Raw genomic sequence first — 18,231 nt, forward strand, 5'->3', positions numbered from 1 at the left:
ATTCAACCAAAAGTTCCTCAAGTATTGCAAGGTGGTGCGCCACCATATAATATTTATGTATACAATATATTTATACCCCACATGTATATATATTGCCAGATAGATCAAATAAAGTAGTCAACTCCCAAGATATTAGATGAAAAAGAGTAGTAACCAGTTAGATATGCACATGTGAAACATTAATTTAATGCACCATGATGGGAGTCGTGATTGGAGTGTGGAGAACATGACTTTGAAGCCAAGTTCCAAGGGGCGTGAAGGGGTATTGTCTTCCTAGTATGAAAGATGAGAGTCAGAAAATGATGTTTATGCTTCTATGAAGATGAAATTTGATTTTTCAAAGGCTAAGTTTTACTTTTGCGATTGTCATTAACGTGCTTTTCTTCTGATGATGATTGTAAGTGTTAATTTGTTTGATAATGATGAGGAGATCATAGATCACAAGCATGCTTCTTAAGGACATTGACCCTTCATCTCTACATTTTGTTTGGAATTTGAAAAAAAAAAAGAGCAGCTATCTTTGGCCTGTAGCAATTTTGTTTCTTTCTATACGGTCAAGTTTGAACCAGAACGTCAACTTAGTATTTGAGCTTTAAAAATCATTTTACCACTAAACAGTAGTTTAGTTTCGAGTTAGACTATGATAAATGCTAAATGCAGTAAGAAAACCGAATCAGGAAATTGAATTTTTTTTTGTTAGGTTTTTTAGCTTTGTTTGTTCTAAGATTTGGTGCACCACCCACTGTGAAGGACACTTAAACGAGGCAAGAAACTGACATTCCACCGTACAAAAATTACTTACACTTGAATGCTGCTTCTAGTCCTAGGTGTTGGCTTATGAGTAGAGTCGGAGGCATCATCCTTTTTGTTTACCTTCTAAAAGAATACCCAACTACCTTTCAAGCTCTGACCCTTCCTGTTTCACGTGAAATTGAATTTGTTATGACAATTTTTTACAGTTTCCTAATAGGAAAGCATAAATAATTAGCAAAAGACCAAGACGACCGGAAGGCCTGACCCAAATTTTAAGCAGATACGAAATGGGCTTTCTTAACGCACTTGAAGTAATTTTCAACATCACAAGTCAAGATGATTTTGGTTTGGAGGCAATTCAGCCAGCCATTGGCACTTAGGGGTAAATCTAGTCCATTCGCTCTCTGTGCCCAGGGAACAAGCTATTTATTATACGGAAAGCAATTTCCATGATTCATTCTGTAAGCATTCAACCCCTTTTCCTCTGGGTATTTATGAACCAAAGCCTTGGACTATTCCTTGGAAAAGTCCATTTGAGGATGTCAGGTCAGGACTATTCTTTAGATTTGCCAACTGCATACACATGTGCATATGGTCTACATGATTTTTCCTTTATATTTTTTATGGCAAATTGGTGGTTATTTTATCCCAATAATACAAAAATATTTACCAAACTAATATATGTTTTACAATACATACCAAATCAGTATAAATTTTGTTGGAGGAGAGAGAAATTGGTTCGGTCAAACCGATTTTGACCTTTTTACATTTTTTTAATTCAATAGAAAATAGATTTTTTTATGAATGTGATAGATAGACTGATTGATGGATGTGTCCAATTTTTTTTTTTTTACAAAAGCTTTTTAATACTTTTATAAAACTATTATTTCTAATATTATAATATTATCTATAAATAACTTATAATTTATAACGTTATGTATTTAAGACAATATAATTTAATTCAATAATATTACAAATTTTAAAAATTATAAATTTAGAATATTAAATCTACTTAAATAATTAAAAATTAAACCTACTTCAATAATATTATTAACAAAAATATCATTATAAAACAATATTTTAAATATTTTAAAATAACTAAAACATGATAAGTAAATATAAACTAACATGAAATAATATTATAAAAAAAGAACATCATTTAAAAAAAAACATACTTCAATTTATAAAATTATAATATTAAACGTCTATATTTTGCTTATTGTATCTTAATTTAAACCAAAAAAAAACATATAAAAACCGTGGTTACGACTTATGAGCAATTAATTCATGCAAGTTCATATTTTCTTATCATGTTTTAGTTATTTAAAATATTTAATATTTTTATTTATAACGATATCTTTGTTCATAATATTGTTGAAGTATGTTTTATTATTCCTAATTGTATAACGTTATTTAAGTAAATTTAATATTCTAAATTTATAATTTTTAAATTTTATAATATTATTGAATTAAATTATATTGTCTTAAATGCATAATGTTATAAATTATAAGTTATTTATAAAAATATTAAAAAGCTATTGGGTGAAAAAGGAAAAAAGAAATTGGACATATCCATCAGTTAGTCCATCTATCACATTCATAAAAAATCAATTTTTTATTGAATTAAAAAAATTCCACCAACAAAATTTGTATTAATTTGGTAATTATTGTAAATTAAAATATAATATTAGTTTGATAATTTTTAAAAATTGTTGGGATAAAATAACCCAGATTGATTTGAGGATAGTTTTTACTGGAATGGTCAGGATTTCAGGTTTGGGTTGGGTGCCTAGGATTCATTGACTGATGAAACAGCTTGAAAATGCAGTAACGATGGCAAACATTTGGAATGGATTGGATAGCTTGTCATGTCTCTTTTCCTTTACTCTGCAAATCATGCGAGTTACACAATCGTTTTATTTGTTTATTCGTATTTTTGTCCATCCATCCAAGAATTCTTTTTTTATTAAGATGGGATTTTATTCTTTAGAAATAGGTCTATCTAGGGTATAGCACAACAGAAATTTAAAACTAGTCAACCATTAAAAGTGCCATAACCATTGATTCTATTTATCTTCTCCCGCTTTGTCATTAGGAAGTAGGGTTTTTCTTTTAAGAAATTAGTGATTTTAGTTTAATTTCACATATTGGTTTTTTTAATAAGAGGTTAACATCCTTAACTTTTACATTGCTAATTATGTATAACCATTTTCAAGTTTAGTGATTTTGACGATTTCTTTTTAACTATTTTCAAATTTAAGTTCTAATTAAACATAAATTTCTAAGTTTATAGATCAAAATCTTTTTCGTCACTGACAACCTTTACATCAATCATCATTTCCATCCTTTTATTCTTCATTAATGTTTTAGAGTTCTTGTTTTCCTCAACCATATTTGGGATTCGTTCCTTTTTTCTATTAGTATTTGTCGGCTCTCTTGCTTTGTAGCTTCTATTAAACGGTGTAGCGTATATCCAGTTGTCATAGATCGGATGTTGATTTTTCTCCCTTATGGCCCAATAGTTTGCCGTAGTCTACCCTAAGCTTCTGTGATCGCATAACATAATTCTGGCAACTGTTCATCATTCAACACCTTAATAATTGGCCTTTTCTCATGTCTTTTAAGTTTATATCATGATTTAATACATAAATAATCAAAATTCAAATGTGTAGGATCTCAATTTTTGAATGGTGATTAAATATAGATTGAATAATCGTACATAAAAAAATAGTGGATGTGGATGGGAGCCAAACCCTTTGAGTTTCAACCCTCGTGGCGAAGGATTCTCCACTCTCCCAATGACTTTAAGTCTGATAACTCCCCCTCCCCCCCCCCAACAGCTTATATTGTCATTTTTTTCGCTACTGAATCAATAATGATGGGCTTTTTGAGCAATTATCAACATATTCTAATTTGTTCTTTGATAGATTAACATGTTTTAGACTTGGACCCAAAATTTATATAATGAAAATGGATGTCCTTTGAATTCCCATTAAGTGATTATTCTTTCAACATAAGGTGACATCACTATTGACTATGAAGCGTTGCTAAGGAACTCTATCTTATCCTTCTCATCCGTGAAAATTGTGCACTTTCGAGCTCAACTTCCAATCGGCTATGCTCTTTTAACAATGGCATAAAGAAGGCCGGAAGAAATTACCTTAACAAAAATAACCTTCACCATTAAGGAGAATTCACATAATCTTTCGTTGATAACAAACTAAGTCTCAAAGTCCAACATTTCAAGTTCAAGTTCTCTATTACCCTTCGACAACATGTTTTTTATCCTACTTATCCTCATCTTTGATAATCATGACAATTTATTTAACACAAGTCATTCACAAATAAACATGATGAAGAAAAACGAAAAAAACTTTGAAACCATGAAATAAATCCTAATCAGTAAGTGTTGGGTATAATGGTAAGCCACATTGTTTTTCCATAAAACATAGAGAATACTAAAAAAATTAAATAAACCCTAACTTACCAAAACATAGTAAATAACCAACTTAAATGGTCCAATCAACATAAATGCATGTGAAAATCAATAAAAACAAATTCGAGGAAACGAAAAGCACACACAAAAACAATACTTCTCTTGCCCACCAAATTTTGTATGGAGGCAATTTCTATATTAAAGTGTTGGCAATTTATTAAATTAATTGTTTGGGCTAATTATATAGATTTAATAAGATTATCTTTATCTTATCCCTTGAATCAATGAATCATATATTAGGGTGAGGAAAATTATCACAGAGTGTGATAGATTGGAATCACTTATTATAATTGTTGAAGAGAGTGATATTTCTCACTGAGCTAAGCTCCGTAGATATGGAAAAATAAGAAATCGAACTGTATAAATAATCTTATTATGTTTTGTTTATTTATTATTTGTCATTTGGTGCTTGAAAAAATTCCGACCATCTCAACACCAATTCAATTATTTTAATAATAATTTACATATTTAAATTGAGTTAGAGTCATAAAACTATGATCTCACTAATCTCTCCTCGTTAGAACATATGTATATACAGATTTGATTTGATTCTTGCATATCAAAATCTGCCCGAGTTTCTTTCAATTCATAATTAAAAATAAATGATAGGATTTAGTATAGTTAGTTTCTTTTGTATGCACTAAAGGATTTTTCCAAAAAAAAAGTCATAGTCAAGTATTCTGAACCCTTTTTTATGGTTAAAGTTATTGTTGCTGACAAGGCCCTTTCATGGTTTTGTTCTTGGCGTGCGAATGATATTATTCTTGATTCTGATAATCGTTGTTTTTGTTCTCAGCTCATAGTTTTTAAGATTTGGGGTTGGATTTATTTTAATTTTTCTCATTTGTTAGACTAATAAAATTATTCATTCTTCAATAAATACGATTTTATCTCAAATAAATTACTCTAAATTTGTTATTTCTCCTTCTATTACGGATATTTTAATTTCAGATTATATAGGTAAAAGTTTCATAACTTGGAATTAATTTCTTTACTTTATTGTCTCTTTTTAAGGATTAATATTTTGATAAAAGAACTTTTGGGTCAACATCAGGAGAAAATAGACCCTACATCAGAATCGGAATACTATAGGTATGACTGTGGGTGTTGGATAATAAATAAAGCCAAGGCCTCTCTCTTTGGCCCCCTTCTCTCTCTCATTACAAATTCCCAAGCTCAGTATAATGTTTATACATTTATTCATAACCATTGTATATAACCATCAATGCTTTCGATCACTACAGTGGAGGTTTGTCTGCCTCACACTTATAACAAATATTTTTTTATTGCACTAGTTTCAATTGAAATTATATTTAAATTTAATTATAAATATTTTTTTTAAATAGTGAAATTCGGTATTTGAATGGTAGGGGACCTAATTTTTTTTTTTTAAATGAAACCGGGACCTAGCCAGTATTCACTAATGAACATTTTTACTATTAACCAGTGATGAAGCTGGTGACTTAAAATGAATTTTTTTTTATAATTTATAAAATTTTAAATTAATTATAATAAAATTACATTTTAACTCCTAAAAATAATAAAAATATAACTTAATCTTTTAAAAATTATTAAGATATAAACTATTAAAATAATATTTATTATTGTAAAAATATACAATTTAATTCTAATTCTTCTAAAAAGAATTGAACTTCACCTGATAATAACAAATACCATATGGTACCTGTAAAATTTGTAGCACCAATGAGTCTGCCATGTGAGTGGTAGAGCAGTATAATTTTTTTTTCTCATCATTCGGTGCATGACTATCCACCGAAAAGTACATATACACTTGGAAATAGGGAAATTTAAAAAACACTATTAGAATACCTATTTTCTTATTCTGTCAGCTAATTAAAGCATAATACAGGTTTCTTTTTCTTTATTTCGTAGGGAAAATAAATGGAAAACATGGGCAAACAAATTGTGATTAAAACTAAACTCGTCAGATAAGAATGCATTTTAGGGATAGAAAGTAGGTCTAAGAAACAAAGAAATAAATTTATATAGGATATTGATATATAATGGAGTTATTCCTAACAGAAGAAGTTCAACTAAAGAAAATACTAATATGTACAATCTATATCAATTATCAACTAGTAATAGTTTATGAATTAGTGTCAGTTATTGGCTGAGCATCTTAAAAAAGATATATATATATATTCTATGTGACACCAACACCACGCAAGCAGCAATGAATAGGCAATAAAAGAAGTGGAAATTATGATAATATATTCAAGAGGAGTAGCGAGTAGGATTTAATATTTAATGATATGATTGAGATCATTAGGTAGCTAAGTAGCTTGCTTGAGGATGGAATGTGATTGCAATTTTATAAACAAGTGTTGATAGCCTCAATCTACGTATTAATAGAATCTAGAGCTCCCCACAATTACAATGATTGGACAGCTAAATTTTCAAAACAAGGTTGATTATTTGGTTTTAAATTTTGAATAATATAGTATTTACACATACATACCACTACCTTTTTAGCATAAAATATTATATACTCTTCACTTAAATTTCCAAAACACCCTTTACCATTAAAAAGAAGGGGAAAAAAGTGCTTTAGAGAGTAGTTTGCTTTAGACTTAAATTTATTATTAATTTATATCATCTACACTTTAAATTTTTTTAAAAAGTGCAAATTCAAATAAAAAATCAAAAACCTGTTTCAGGGATTCTCTACTTGTCACCTGTTTTAAGACTTGAATTCATGGGTGCCATGTGGGTTGCCTGCCAAGGGCCTCTATAGACGTGAGCTTATTTTTTCGAGTTATGTGGTCTGTGTAGCGGCATTGTAGCTTCTTCAACTTTGCTTATACTCAGATTCTTGTGTCCAACCAATGTGGCTTATTTGAATGAAAGTTTCCTCCCATTGATTTTTTTTTATATTTTTTCTTTAAAAAAAATCAAAATCTAAGTTTAAATGTTAAATGCATTAATGGTGTATAATTCTATGCATTGTAAACAAAGAAGATAATGACATATAATTTAAAAAAGTCATATTCATGCATCATCTTCTAAATATTAACTTTTTATTTTTTTAGATTAAATTAAAAGCAAAAAATTGACGTATGCTCTCTCTCTATATTTTATATATAAACGAAAAGGCAAGAAAAGATCATACATTCTTTTCTTTATGGGTAAACAAGGTAACTTTCTTAAAATTAGCATTTAAATTTTTTCTTTCTTTTACGTGTTTTTGATTGGATAATGGTGACAAGAGCTCTTGGTGTTGGTGTAGGACGACTATATATCTGCCACGATTCATGGCGGTACAAAGTTAATTCGGGAGTCAATTTCTGTGATATATATAGCTCATAGTTGCATGTGCTACTGCTTATTTACTGTCTTGACATTTCAAGCTTACATATTTTATTATTTATGTCTCTTTGTAAATCTTCATTTTTAGCGCATAATGATCTCATCAAACCAAGTCTTCCATTTTTTTTTCTTTTTGTGTTGGATTAGCTAACCAACAATCAATGATTGGGCTATACTTCAGCATATCCTATTAACAAAATCCAATATGTCATCATTGAAACCATCATCGCAGAATATGAAACCTTCAATAATGTTTCAGTGGAATTACCATATTTTTCTCATAAAGATATTAAAAAAAAAACAAAGTAATCTGAAAGTTTAGTTAATTTTGAAAATTGTAATGAAGCTAAGCAACCAGGCACAGAAGACGGTAAAATTAACGGGCAAAAAGACTTTGTCCCTTGCCTTCCCCACCACATTAACTTACCTCTGATAACATTTTCATTTCTATTGAATATGACATGACATCTAGAATCCCACTGCCACCCTCTCAACCACCCCTTACCCAGCCAATCAATGAACCCCCGGCCCCCACTCTTTCATTTTTCACCTTATCACACCCCTTCTACATTATATGGCCATTGTTAATGTTGATTTTAACTTGAAAGATTTAAACATGCAAATGGATTAGCAAGTGTACGTAAACTGATTTTCTCCTTATTTTGGACGAATTAACAACTATATCTTGTCTAGTTGAGGTGTAGGGTTTTCCATATCGTGAGTAAATTATGTATGTATCACGAGACTTGATAAACTTAAGCAGCAGTTCACTTGTTTCTTTGTCTTTTCTCGGTTTGCATGTTGTGTAACTTGTGTTTTGTGTCTCTGTTTTGTGGAAAAAAAAAAAGGGAATCACGGGAATAATTAAGCACCTCACTCCTCAAGCTCCAACCCAATCTTTCCTTGTTTTTAAATATTAAAAAAAAAAAACTCAAAGGTCATGGAACGGTATCGCTACTTGATCAAAATTGGTAGTAATGATAATATGTTTATTTATCAAATTGTATAGCCGACTTGTTATTATAAATTAGTTAAAGTTAATTAATATTAATGAAATTCAATAATGGATTTTGTTATTACATCTCTGCTTAATATATTAGAAATGTTGAATATTTTTGTGTATCCTTTAGGTGAGTGGAGTTGTGCATTTACATGATATAAATATTATTCATTGATATGATATTTAGGTAGGCTCCATGTATGCCAACACATATCTTCCTCTAAACTTAACACTTGTTTATACGGTCCCATATGCAATCTCACATGTAATATCGTAGAAAAGTGTAAGTGCCCCTCCTACAAACACTCAATATCATGCGTATTCTGTTCTAAACTTAACACGTATTTATGCGGTCCCACGTGTGGTCTCACAGGAGGATGTAAGTGCCCCTCCTGTGAACACTCAATATTATGCGAGCTCAATATATGAACCGCATATAGTTCAACTTGGATCTAATTAGATTGTGAATCAGTAATAATAAAGATCATAGCAAGAAATGCGATGAATAAAGTTTTTAATTATTATATTAAATGAAATGTTATTGGTATAAATGGAGACTAACTAACTTTAAAGAATAATTTAAATAAGCATGTTAACATAATCAATAATTATATAAGATAGGCAAAGACTACCTCTGCAAGAAAAAGAGAGGACTAAATTTTGTTTGTTGAACTTGAATTAAAATGATTTTCTAGGATTAATTTCCCATTTTAATTGATAAGTTTATTTTGACATCTCCCTTGTTTAATTATGACCACCTAGTTGAAAGAAGAAATTACACATTAATAAGTTATATAATTCCTAGGATAATTAAAAAAATATATATTTTAAAATAGACATGACAAGAAAAATGACCTCGTGTTTTAAATTTCATCGAATAATGATTTTCCAAATATTTTAAACAGACCTTCCATCATCTGTAAAAAAAAAAAAAACTTAACTATTGTGAAGTTGATTTGTGACTAACCTGTATTAATTCATATTGCTGAATCATGTTTTTCCCCTTAACTCATCAGTAATTTTCAGAAATGAAATGTGCATACATCCCCCAAATTATTTCAAAAGAATGTTGTAAAATGTCTGTATTGTAAACAGTTTATTCACATCACAGAATGAAAAACCTGCCATTCATAGTCTTATTCCTTTATAATTATCTCTTTCCTTTGGACCCAAGGTTTATATTGTGGGTAAATTTTGTCCATAACTTGCACAAAGGGAAACAAGAGAAAACTACCATTTCTCCATAACAGTAAAAAAATGAAACATTATTAATTGGACCCACCTTGTCTTAAAAATGTAGAAATCCAATAATCCAAAAGGAAAAACAAGAAATGTGCATATCCCACCCATTCCAATGAAGAGTTTCTTTCTCAGCATTGCTGCTCCCAAAAGTACAAACGTTAGGAGGGGAATATTATAGCCCAGTCGCCGTGGCTTCACGAATATATATCTCTTGTTTTCATATTTACATTTACCGATTTGCTATATTTATGTCGGAAACTAAATGTCTCTATATTTAACCTTGGTCAATACCATCGAGGTATTAATAGGAGACACTTTAAAGTTTTTCTACTCTGAATATTGAAAAGGTTATTTAATTAAATTTAGAATCAGACAAAAAATTTATACCTACTTTTCTCATATTATCATAATTTCTTATTCAAAAGATGAATATGAGAAATAATTTTTAAATAAATAATAAATTAAAGGTGAATTTAAATAGATGATACATTTATTTATATTTATCATAAAAAATAATAACAATAAAATATTAAATACTATAGTAATATTATAACATTAAATAATAAATTAAAAGTTGAATTTAAATAGATGATATATTTATCTATATTTAGCATAAAAAACAATAACAATAAAATATTAAATACTATAGTAATATTATAACATTAAATAAAAAATAAGATAAATAACCGCATCTCACTGCTTACCTTAAAACCCTATCTAATTAACTATTACCTTTTTTACGGTTATCATTTCATCAAGTCAAATCTGTCAATCAAAGAAAGGACATTTATTGGAATATTATACAAATGTAAACTTTCCTGATATGGTATGCTCCAGACCTCTTTTGTTTAATGGATTTTTCATACTTGCGGCCAACGTTTATTTTAATGCCTCTACTCTAGCTGAGACAGCCTAGACTAGATGTGCAATTATTCATTCGGGGTATTAAAATTTTGAATTTGGAACATTTTTTTAATAAAAATAAATGACGTAAGTCAGTCAGACAAATCTTTTAATATATATGAAAATGCTATTGTTTTAAGTACCTGTTTATTTTTAATTCAAATTATTGTAAAGCATCTCAAGACTAGTTTTCAGCATTGTTACACGGCTGAAATTCGATGTTGTTAAAGTTGTAAACTCATATGTGAGTGGGGCGGGGCAAAATGGAACTAGGCTCAGACAAGGATGTTAATGGTGCTTGTGTTTGTGAACCGGAATTACTAACTTCTCAAATTCACTATTTGATCCTTCTCCGAAATCAAACTCATTGATATTCGTAATTTTATAAATATATCTTAATACATTGGTAAATGTGTATAATACAAAGTTAATGGGATAGAGATGCAGATTGTGAGTAAAATATGTGAGCTTTCATTTTGGGGACGTGGCAATTCAGAAATAAAAGTTTTGAGGGAGAACAGATGCACTACACTAGTAGCATGTGGAAAAAAACAAGCAGCCACCTTAAACCGGCAACTGTGAGCGCCCAGCGGAAACCTATTAACTGCACCCCGACCATCGCGCACTCTCAAAACCCCCCTCGTGCTGCACACACTACCCCTTTTGTTTTGTTTGTACGGACGAGTAGAGTCAGGTATCATGGAATTGGAATTCATATTAACCCTTTTTCGCCATTACCGATGTTACACATTTTTAGCTATATAATATTTAGGTTGATAAATTCAACTATCCGTATAATATATTATTTATTTGTATCATATGATGGTATGAACGTCTAAAATAAATCTCATTCCCATGATGAATATAAAGGAGAGTGGCGGGGCCGCCCGGGGAGTAAATCATTGAGTGCCGGGCCACCACAGTGATATATCATATATTCCCATTTTCTCTGTATGAAACCAAGTAATACTCTACTCAACATTACATTTCTCAATCCAATTCTTAATCTACAATAGAATACAATAGAACCCCCCCTCCCCCCAAATTTTGTTCCTAGTGTAATTTCTTGTATTTGGACGTCCCATCATCTATTTGATTTTGGTTTTCCTTCGTCTTTTTGGTTCTTTTTCTTCCTTCAAAATCTTCTATCTTGACTCTGACGATCACAAATAAAGGAAAACAGAAGCAAATCTTTTCCGTGAAAAGATTCACAGGGCCGGGGACGGGGAAGAGAGCCAGCAGTTCTTGGGATGAACCCTAAACACCTTCCACCGTAGTACTATTACTGTTTGCCTGATCAGACACAAGCCATGGCTACAAAGAGATTGTAATCTGTTAGTGAAAGATATAGGTAGCTTAGAATTTAGATAGTTTAGGCAGAGCCCTCCCTTCGGCCTTGTCTCTACTCTCCGGCACTTGAAATCTAGACAAAAACAAAGTCCAAGTTAAAAAAAAAAATCCCACAGAGATAACCAAAACACCAACCCTTGTTTTCATTTTTGTTTTGTTAATGGATTCTGCTTCTGTAGGGGGTGCTGCAACCGATCCGAATAGCATCAACGAGGGTCCATCATCTGCTGTAGTTACAGCTCTAGCAACGCCGCCCACGGTTTCACAACAAGGTGGAGCTGGTGAGTCGTCTTCTTCCCCAGCTCCACCGAGTCGCTACGAGTCACAAAAGCGTCGAGACTGGAACACTTTCTTGCAGTACTTGAAGAACCATAAGCCCCCATTAACACTAGCTCGTTGCAGTGGTGCCCACGTCATTGAGTTCTTGAAATACCTTGACCAGTTTGGCAAAACTAAGGTTCACATAACGGGTTGTCCTTATTTCGGACATCCAAATCCACCTGCTCCTTGCTCTTGCCCACTCAAGCAAGCATGGGGTAGCCTCGACGCGCTGATCGGACGGCTTAGAGCTGCTTATGAAGAAAACGGTGGACGTCCAGAATCAAACCCTTTTGCCGCGAGGGCTGTGAGGATTTATTTGAGGGAAGTGAGAGAAGGGCAGGCTAAAGCTAGAGGGATTCCTTACGAGAAGAAGAAGCGAAAAAGGTCTACAGTCAACACTACTGCTGTTGGGGTCAACTTCTCGGTGGCAGCCACTCAATCTATTGATGGTGGTGGGGGTAGCGGCGGTGGCGGAGATGATATTGCCGGTGGAACTGCTGCTAATGTTGCTACTGCCACCACCGCTACTGCTACTGCTACTGCTACCACAACTAACGTATAGTTTTTTTATTATTTACGTTTTACTGATTTTATTCTTTCCCTTTTCTTCTTTTAATAGCTCTTTTATATATATGATTATGAGGTATATATCTGGCGGTTCTCTCTGAATATTGGATTGATATCCCATGAACCAAATTTAGTTGAAAATCTAGTTTTCAATCTCTTGCAAAAGATACTCTCATATTTTATTTCCCTGTTTGATAAGACTTTTTATCTTCTTTAATTTCTTGTTATGCATGAACTTTACTACTCTGCAACTAGTTACAAAAGCATACATATGAAAGGTGAAATACAACACATGAAGTTCTAATCCATTTGGTATGTTTCGTCTGAACTGTTTTGATGGGTTGAATTTAGGAAGAACTGCAAGTAGCCTTGAAAAAGAAAAGAAAAGAAAAGGCCTTTTTTATTATATTTCTGTCTCTGTATCTATCTATCTTCTCTCTCAACAAGAAGCAAATGGGTAACTTTGCATTCCTACCATGCCTCCTGGTAAGCTCCAATTACTTGCATGCATTTGTGTGGAATTCAATACAAAGAAGAAATCTATATTTTTGAAAGGAAAAAAAATCGGTTTATTCTTCTCCCTTCCCATTATGGCTATACATTACACAATGTATAAGAAATCCACCATTAAATCTTCAACAATTGCGTATCTTTTTTTTTAACTAAAAAAAATAATTGGGCATGTTTTTATTGTTTGGGTTTACCACGAGTGTAGGGCTAAGATTGGATTGTAGCAAAGGCAAACTTCAAAGAGCGGGGACAGGAGAGTGAAAGCAAGAAGAGGAGGGTTGTTGGGAAGGTAACACTCACAACACAAACACTAGTAGGCTTTTGCTACAAAAATATTTCTACTTCATCTGGGCTCCCCCAGCCCCAGCTCAAGGGCCAATTTCACTGCTGCTGTAAATGTAACATACAAACCACACGTGCTCCTCACTGAAATATTTACATCTTTGCACTTTCAGTTTCAGTGTCAGGTGCTGGAGCCTTTATATCTTGCTCTAAGATTTTGGGTGGGCATTGAGTTTTGTTTTCTGTTTCTCTTGATTTACCCGTTTTTCTCTCGGGTCCTCTCAAGCTCGATTTCTCACATTCTGGTTCTCTCTTTCTCTCTCTCTCTGATACCTATGAAAACAACATTTCTTTCTGTGATAACAACAACAACAAAAAGATATATGGCTGAAAGCATCAATGAATATTTAAAATAATCCTAGTGATTGCTGCCCTTATTATTTTATTTGGGTAACCACCACTCAGGCTCAGTGTGAAAAGGACCTCTAGCCAACCATTTTTTCTTTCTTCCACCCTATTGCCTTGCTTAACCATATATCATCTTATTATTAATTATATCTGATTTCACACCCAATTTGTATAATATTCTGCTTTGCTATAATAACCTAGACAGACCCACCAGTCACTCTCTAACATAAACCCCATTTCTGGACTCCATCTTATCCAATTAGATTATTGCTACATTTATTGCTCTTTTCTCATCATCATATCTTTATTTCAAATTGAATTCTATTGTTGATTTGTTTTCGGTTCTTGTTCATCCTTTTTCTTTTTGGCTCTTTTTCTTTTTCTTCTTTTCATCAACTATTTTGATCCCTCCCTCTTCAAATAATTGAAGGGAACTTTCTAATTTCTTTCTTTTCATGGCTTAAACTATTTATTTGTAGTATTATTTTGTATATAGTAAATCTCTTTTCTTTTTTTTTTTAAATAAATAAATAAAATTCTGTATTAACTTTAAGTACCCTATTGGTTCCACATATGAAGTCAAAAAGGAAGCTAGTAGATCCCTTTTGTCTTTAAATCTAATCATCTAAATGCCTCCTCTTTCTTCTTCTTCTCCTAGCCTCCGCTCCATCCTCATCGGATACAGAGTACAGCTAATTCAAATTCTTATGATTTACATAATATACTGAACCAAGTATTTCGAAAACACGTCCAATTAAAGCCCTTTGTGGTTATGTATCTTACATGTTACTAGGGTACCAAGTGGGATAGGAGTTTTCTGAGTTAAAGTGCTAAAAGGGCAATGTCACTGAGTTCATTGTATGAAAGGGAAAGCCCTTCATGGCTCTGCTAAAGTACTTGTTTCAGTTGCCGCTACTAAAGGGTTTTCATAGTTAGTTTGGTTGGGGCCAACGCCCGAGGGTCCTTGATTTAATTTTAAGAGAGAAAGTGGGTGGGCCGTGGGGTTGTCTAGAGGCACCTGCCTCGACTAGTCTTGTCTACCGCCACCGCCAAGTGTTATTGAGGAATGGATCATTGAAAGGAATATACATAGTTAATTTATTTTATGGCTCACCATTTGCATCCAAAGAAGGAACCGAATGCCCCGTTTTATATGCACAAAATTGAACGGACAACACCTTAACACGTGGGGGGGGGGAGGGGGTTTAATGCCAATGGCTTGATCATGATTTAGATGACAGACCAAATTTTGAGAGGCCCCAACGAACCCCTTCCTGCGCATTGCAGTTTGCTGTTACCGGCTCTTCAATTCATGTCTTTGGTTTGGCCATCTAACTAGGAGAGTGTGTTCGTCGCAGATCATCTCTGTAGCATTGGGATACAGTATAGAGCCTGAAAACCTTGCCCGGGTTTCTGTACACAAGTTACACGGTAATGTTTCGGGACAGCGATAATTTGTCTTCCAGTTAAATAAGTTTGTCGAGTTCCAAATATGGTGCAATGGACATGCTTTGAAGCGAAGCATGTAAGAAATCAAAGTAATGGAGCAATAAAGGCATGAAAAAGCATGCATGTGAAACATCCAAGTGCCACTCGGATAAAGTTGACTGGGCACTTGGTCGGCACCAAATGGATGGAGCAACCTTGAGAAAAGGGATAATCCATTAACTAAGTAGTGTTGATGATTTCAATTTGGTACCAAATTGAATTAATAATACACATATATGATGCTGGCATGTTGTTAAATTAAAATAAATAGAATACTGGTGAAATTTCAGCTGCCAATCGAGGTGGTCATTTAAATAATTCTTGTCATTTTTGTTTCTGTCTTGTATAATAATATATGCTAATTTAAATTTGTTTTCTACGTCTTATAGTACATCAGAATCACATGCTTGTTCATTTGAAAGGAGTAAACCATTTAGATTCTAACACATGGAATTTGTAAGTACATATTATATATAAAGGCTTTTTTCAAATATATTCAAAAAGATGACGTTACTCTTTAATTAATCTTTATTATAGCTATTAGATATATATTGAGTTTCAACATACACCTGCAGGATTAATGGCTTGCTTGCATACTATTTTTATGTCATGGACCTCACTCTCTCTGGTGCAGCCATTACAAATAATATAATGCTCTACTTAGTTCGTTTTTAAGTATGAAAAAACTGCCCCATGAGATTTTTATGTTCTTTTTCCTTTCTTTTAGGGGTAAAGCTAAATTTTTTTTAAGGGATCGAAATTAAATTATAATTTTTACGATAATAAAAATAAAATTTTACTATTTTAATAGTTTATATCTTTATAATTTTGTAAGGATTAAATCAAATTTTTATTATTTTTAGGGAGTTAAATGTATAATTTTATTTTTATTAATTTAAAATTTTAAAATACTTAAATAAAAAATTTTCTATTTTAGTGAGAAAGCTCTCTTGCTTTCTTTTTCTTTAATTTTTTTTATTTATAAGGGAAAAAAAAGCAGGAAAAACTAGATTGAGCAGAAGAAACTAAACTATTTAGCTACACAAAACTAAAAAGTGGGACAAAGTTAGTGGTAATAATACCGTTGGAAAAAGAAAAATTGAAGATTAAGGCTGCTTTCTGTTATTATTTAATGGAGTAGGCGGATTTTTATGAGGTAACTATTGAGTTGAAAGTGCGCATTATAGCATTTTTTTTAATCTTAAATTTAAAAATTTTTAAATTCGGATAGTTGGATTGACACATGAATAAATTTTAGATGAATATGATGATTTTAGAAGGTTGTATTTTTCAATTATTTCGAGAATCTTGGGCATAACTTTTCAGTAAGACATTTTCAACAGAAGTATTTTTAAAATTTGTGAAGTTATGTCTGATTTTATTTGTCAAAAGAAAATGTTTGAATTATTTTCCCAACATTTCTAAATGTGTTTTATGTCTGGTAGTAGAGCCTTGTTATAGAAAATAGAAGCATTTTCATATCCGGTAGTAAAGGTTTCTTGTAAAACGAAGATGATATTGAGAGATTTTTCAGAGTTTAAATAGATTTTATGGAGAAAATTTGCATGTTGATGAGAAGAGTGTTCACATTAGTTGTTTTTAAGTCAATTAATTGTAGGAGCCACATATTAAGATTTATTTAGCATTAGAAGAATTTAATCAACCTCAGTATATATGTTGGTGCGAATTGCTGCCTTTCCAACTCAATAGAATGTTTATTGAATTTTCTTCCAGCTATATGATTCTTATCCGACCACCACTAAACTTGTTGAGCACATTCGTAACGACTGATCCATCCATTGAAAAATCAAGTTATAAAACCACATCTTCAAGTGTAATCGTACACTTACCACATGATAAAAGCATCACTTACATGGTGTTCTTTTGTCACGATAGATTTTAACTCGGTAAAAACGAACTATTTCTCTAATTAATCGAATAATTGATCTATTTTTAATTTAATTTTTCAATCTTGATATCTTGTAAAATTTTTATTATCTACTTGCATTGATTATACTATAAGGAGATGGTAGGCTTTTTACCTTTATCTATTATGACCGTTTAGCGGTAGAAATTACGATACAAAAAGACTATTTAATAACACACAAGAAGAGAATTTAAGCCTATCAAATAGATGATTGATAGGATCCAAAGAAATTTGTCAGCATGCATGTCAATGGCTTTTTTTCCCGTAAGCAAATATTAAATAGTGTAAAAATTCATATAACATAATGTATAATTATTAATAAATATTAAAATGAAAAAATTATATAAGAAATATTAATTCTAAAAGAAAAGAAAAGGGGAAGGGATGATGATGACTGGACCCATAATAATTGGCGAGAGAGAGAGGAGAAATACAAGCAATAAAGCGAAAGTCCAAGAAAGACTGAAAAAAATAAAGAAAAAGGAAGTAGAAATGAGATGAAAATGGGGGTGGGAGTGGAGTGGGTCCTTTCCTGCTTTGAAAGACTTGTTGTTAAGGTCGCCGACAGCATATCTTGGGTGTAGATTTCTCTAACAAACGCAAAGGTGCATTCATCATCACTATATATGTAATGTAATGTATGTAGGTATAATATGC

General features: G+C 31.8%; 1 protein-coding gene across 2 annotated transcripts; it reads left to right on the plus strand.

Moving 5' to 3' along the window:
• The first annotated feature begins 11,632 nt into the window (after positions 1-11,632).
• On the plus strand, positions 11,633-14,049 carry LOC107958534 (protein LIGHT-DEPENDENT SHORT HYPOCOTYLS 6). Of its 2 annotated transcripts, XR_001700639.2 has the most exons (3): positions 11,633-12,948; positions 13,675-13,758; positions 13,925-14,049. XR_001700639.2 is itself a non-coding variant. In XM_016894347.2 (2 exons), the coding sequence occupies exons 1-2, from the start codon at positions 12,232-12,234 to the stop codon at positions 13,678-13,680; spliced, it is 723 nt and encodes a 240-aa protein (XP_016749836.1). In that variant the 5' UTR covers positions 11,633-12,231; the 3' UTR covers positions 13,681-14,049. The 2 variants fall into 2 exon arrangements, 1 of the variants encoding a protein (XP_016749836.1); XM_016894347.2 differs by having other exon boundaries at positions 13,675-14,049.
• The last annotated feature ends 4,182 nt before the right edge of the window (positions 14,050-18,231 follow it).

The sequence above is a fragment of the Gossypium hirsutum genome, chromosome A05, assembly GCF_007990345.1.
Source record: "Gossypium hirsutum isolate 1008001.06 chromosome A05, Gossypium_hirsutum_v2.1, whole genome shotgun sequence".
Lineage (NCBI taxonomy): Eukaryota > Viridiplantae > Streptophyta > Magnoliopsida > Malvales > Malvaceae > Gossypium > Gossypium hirsutum.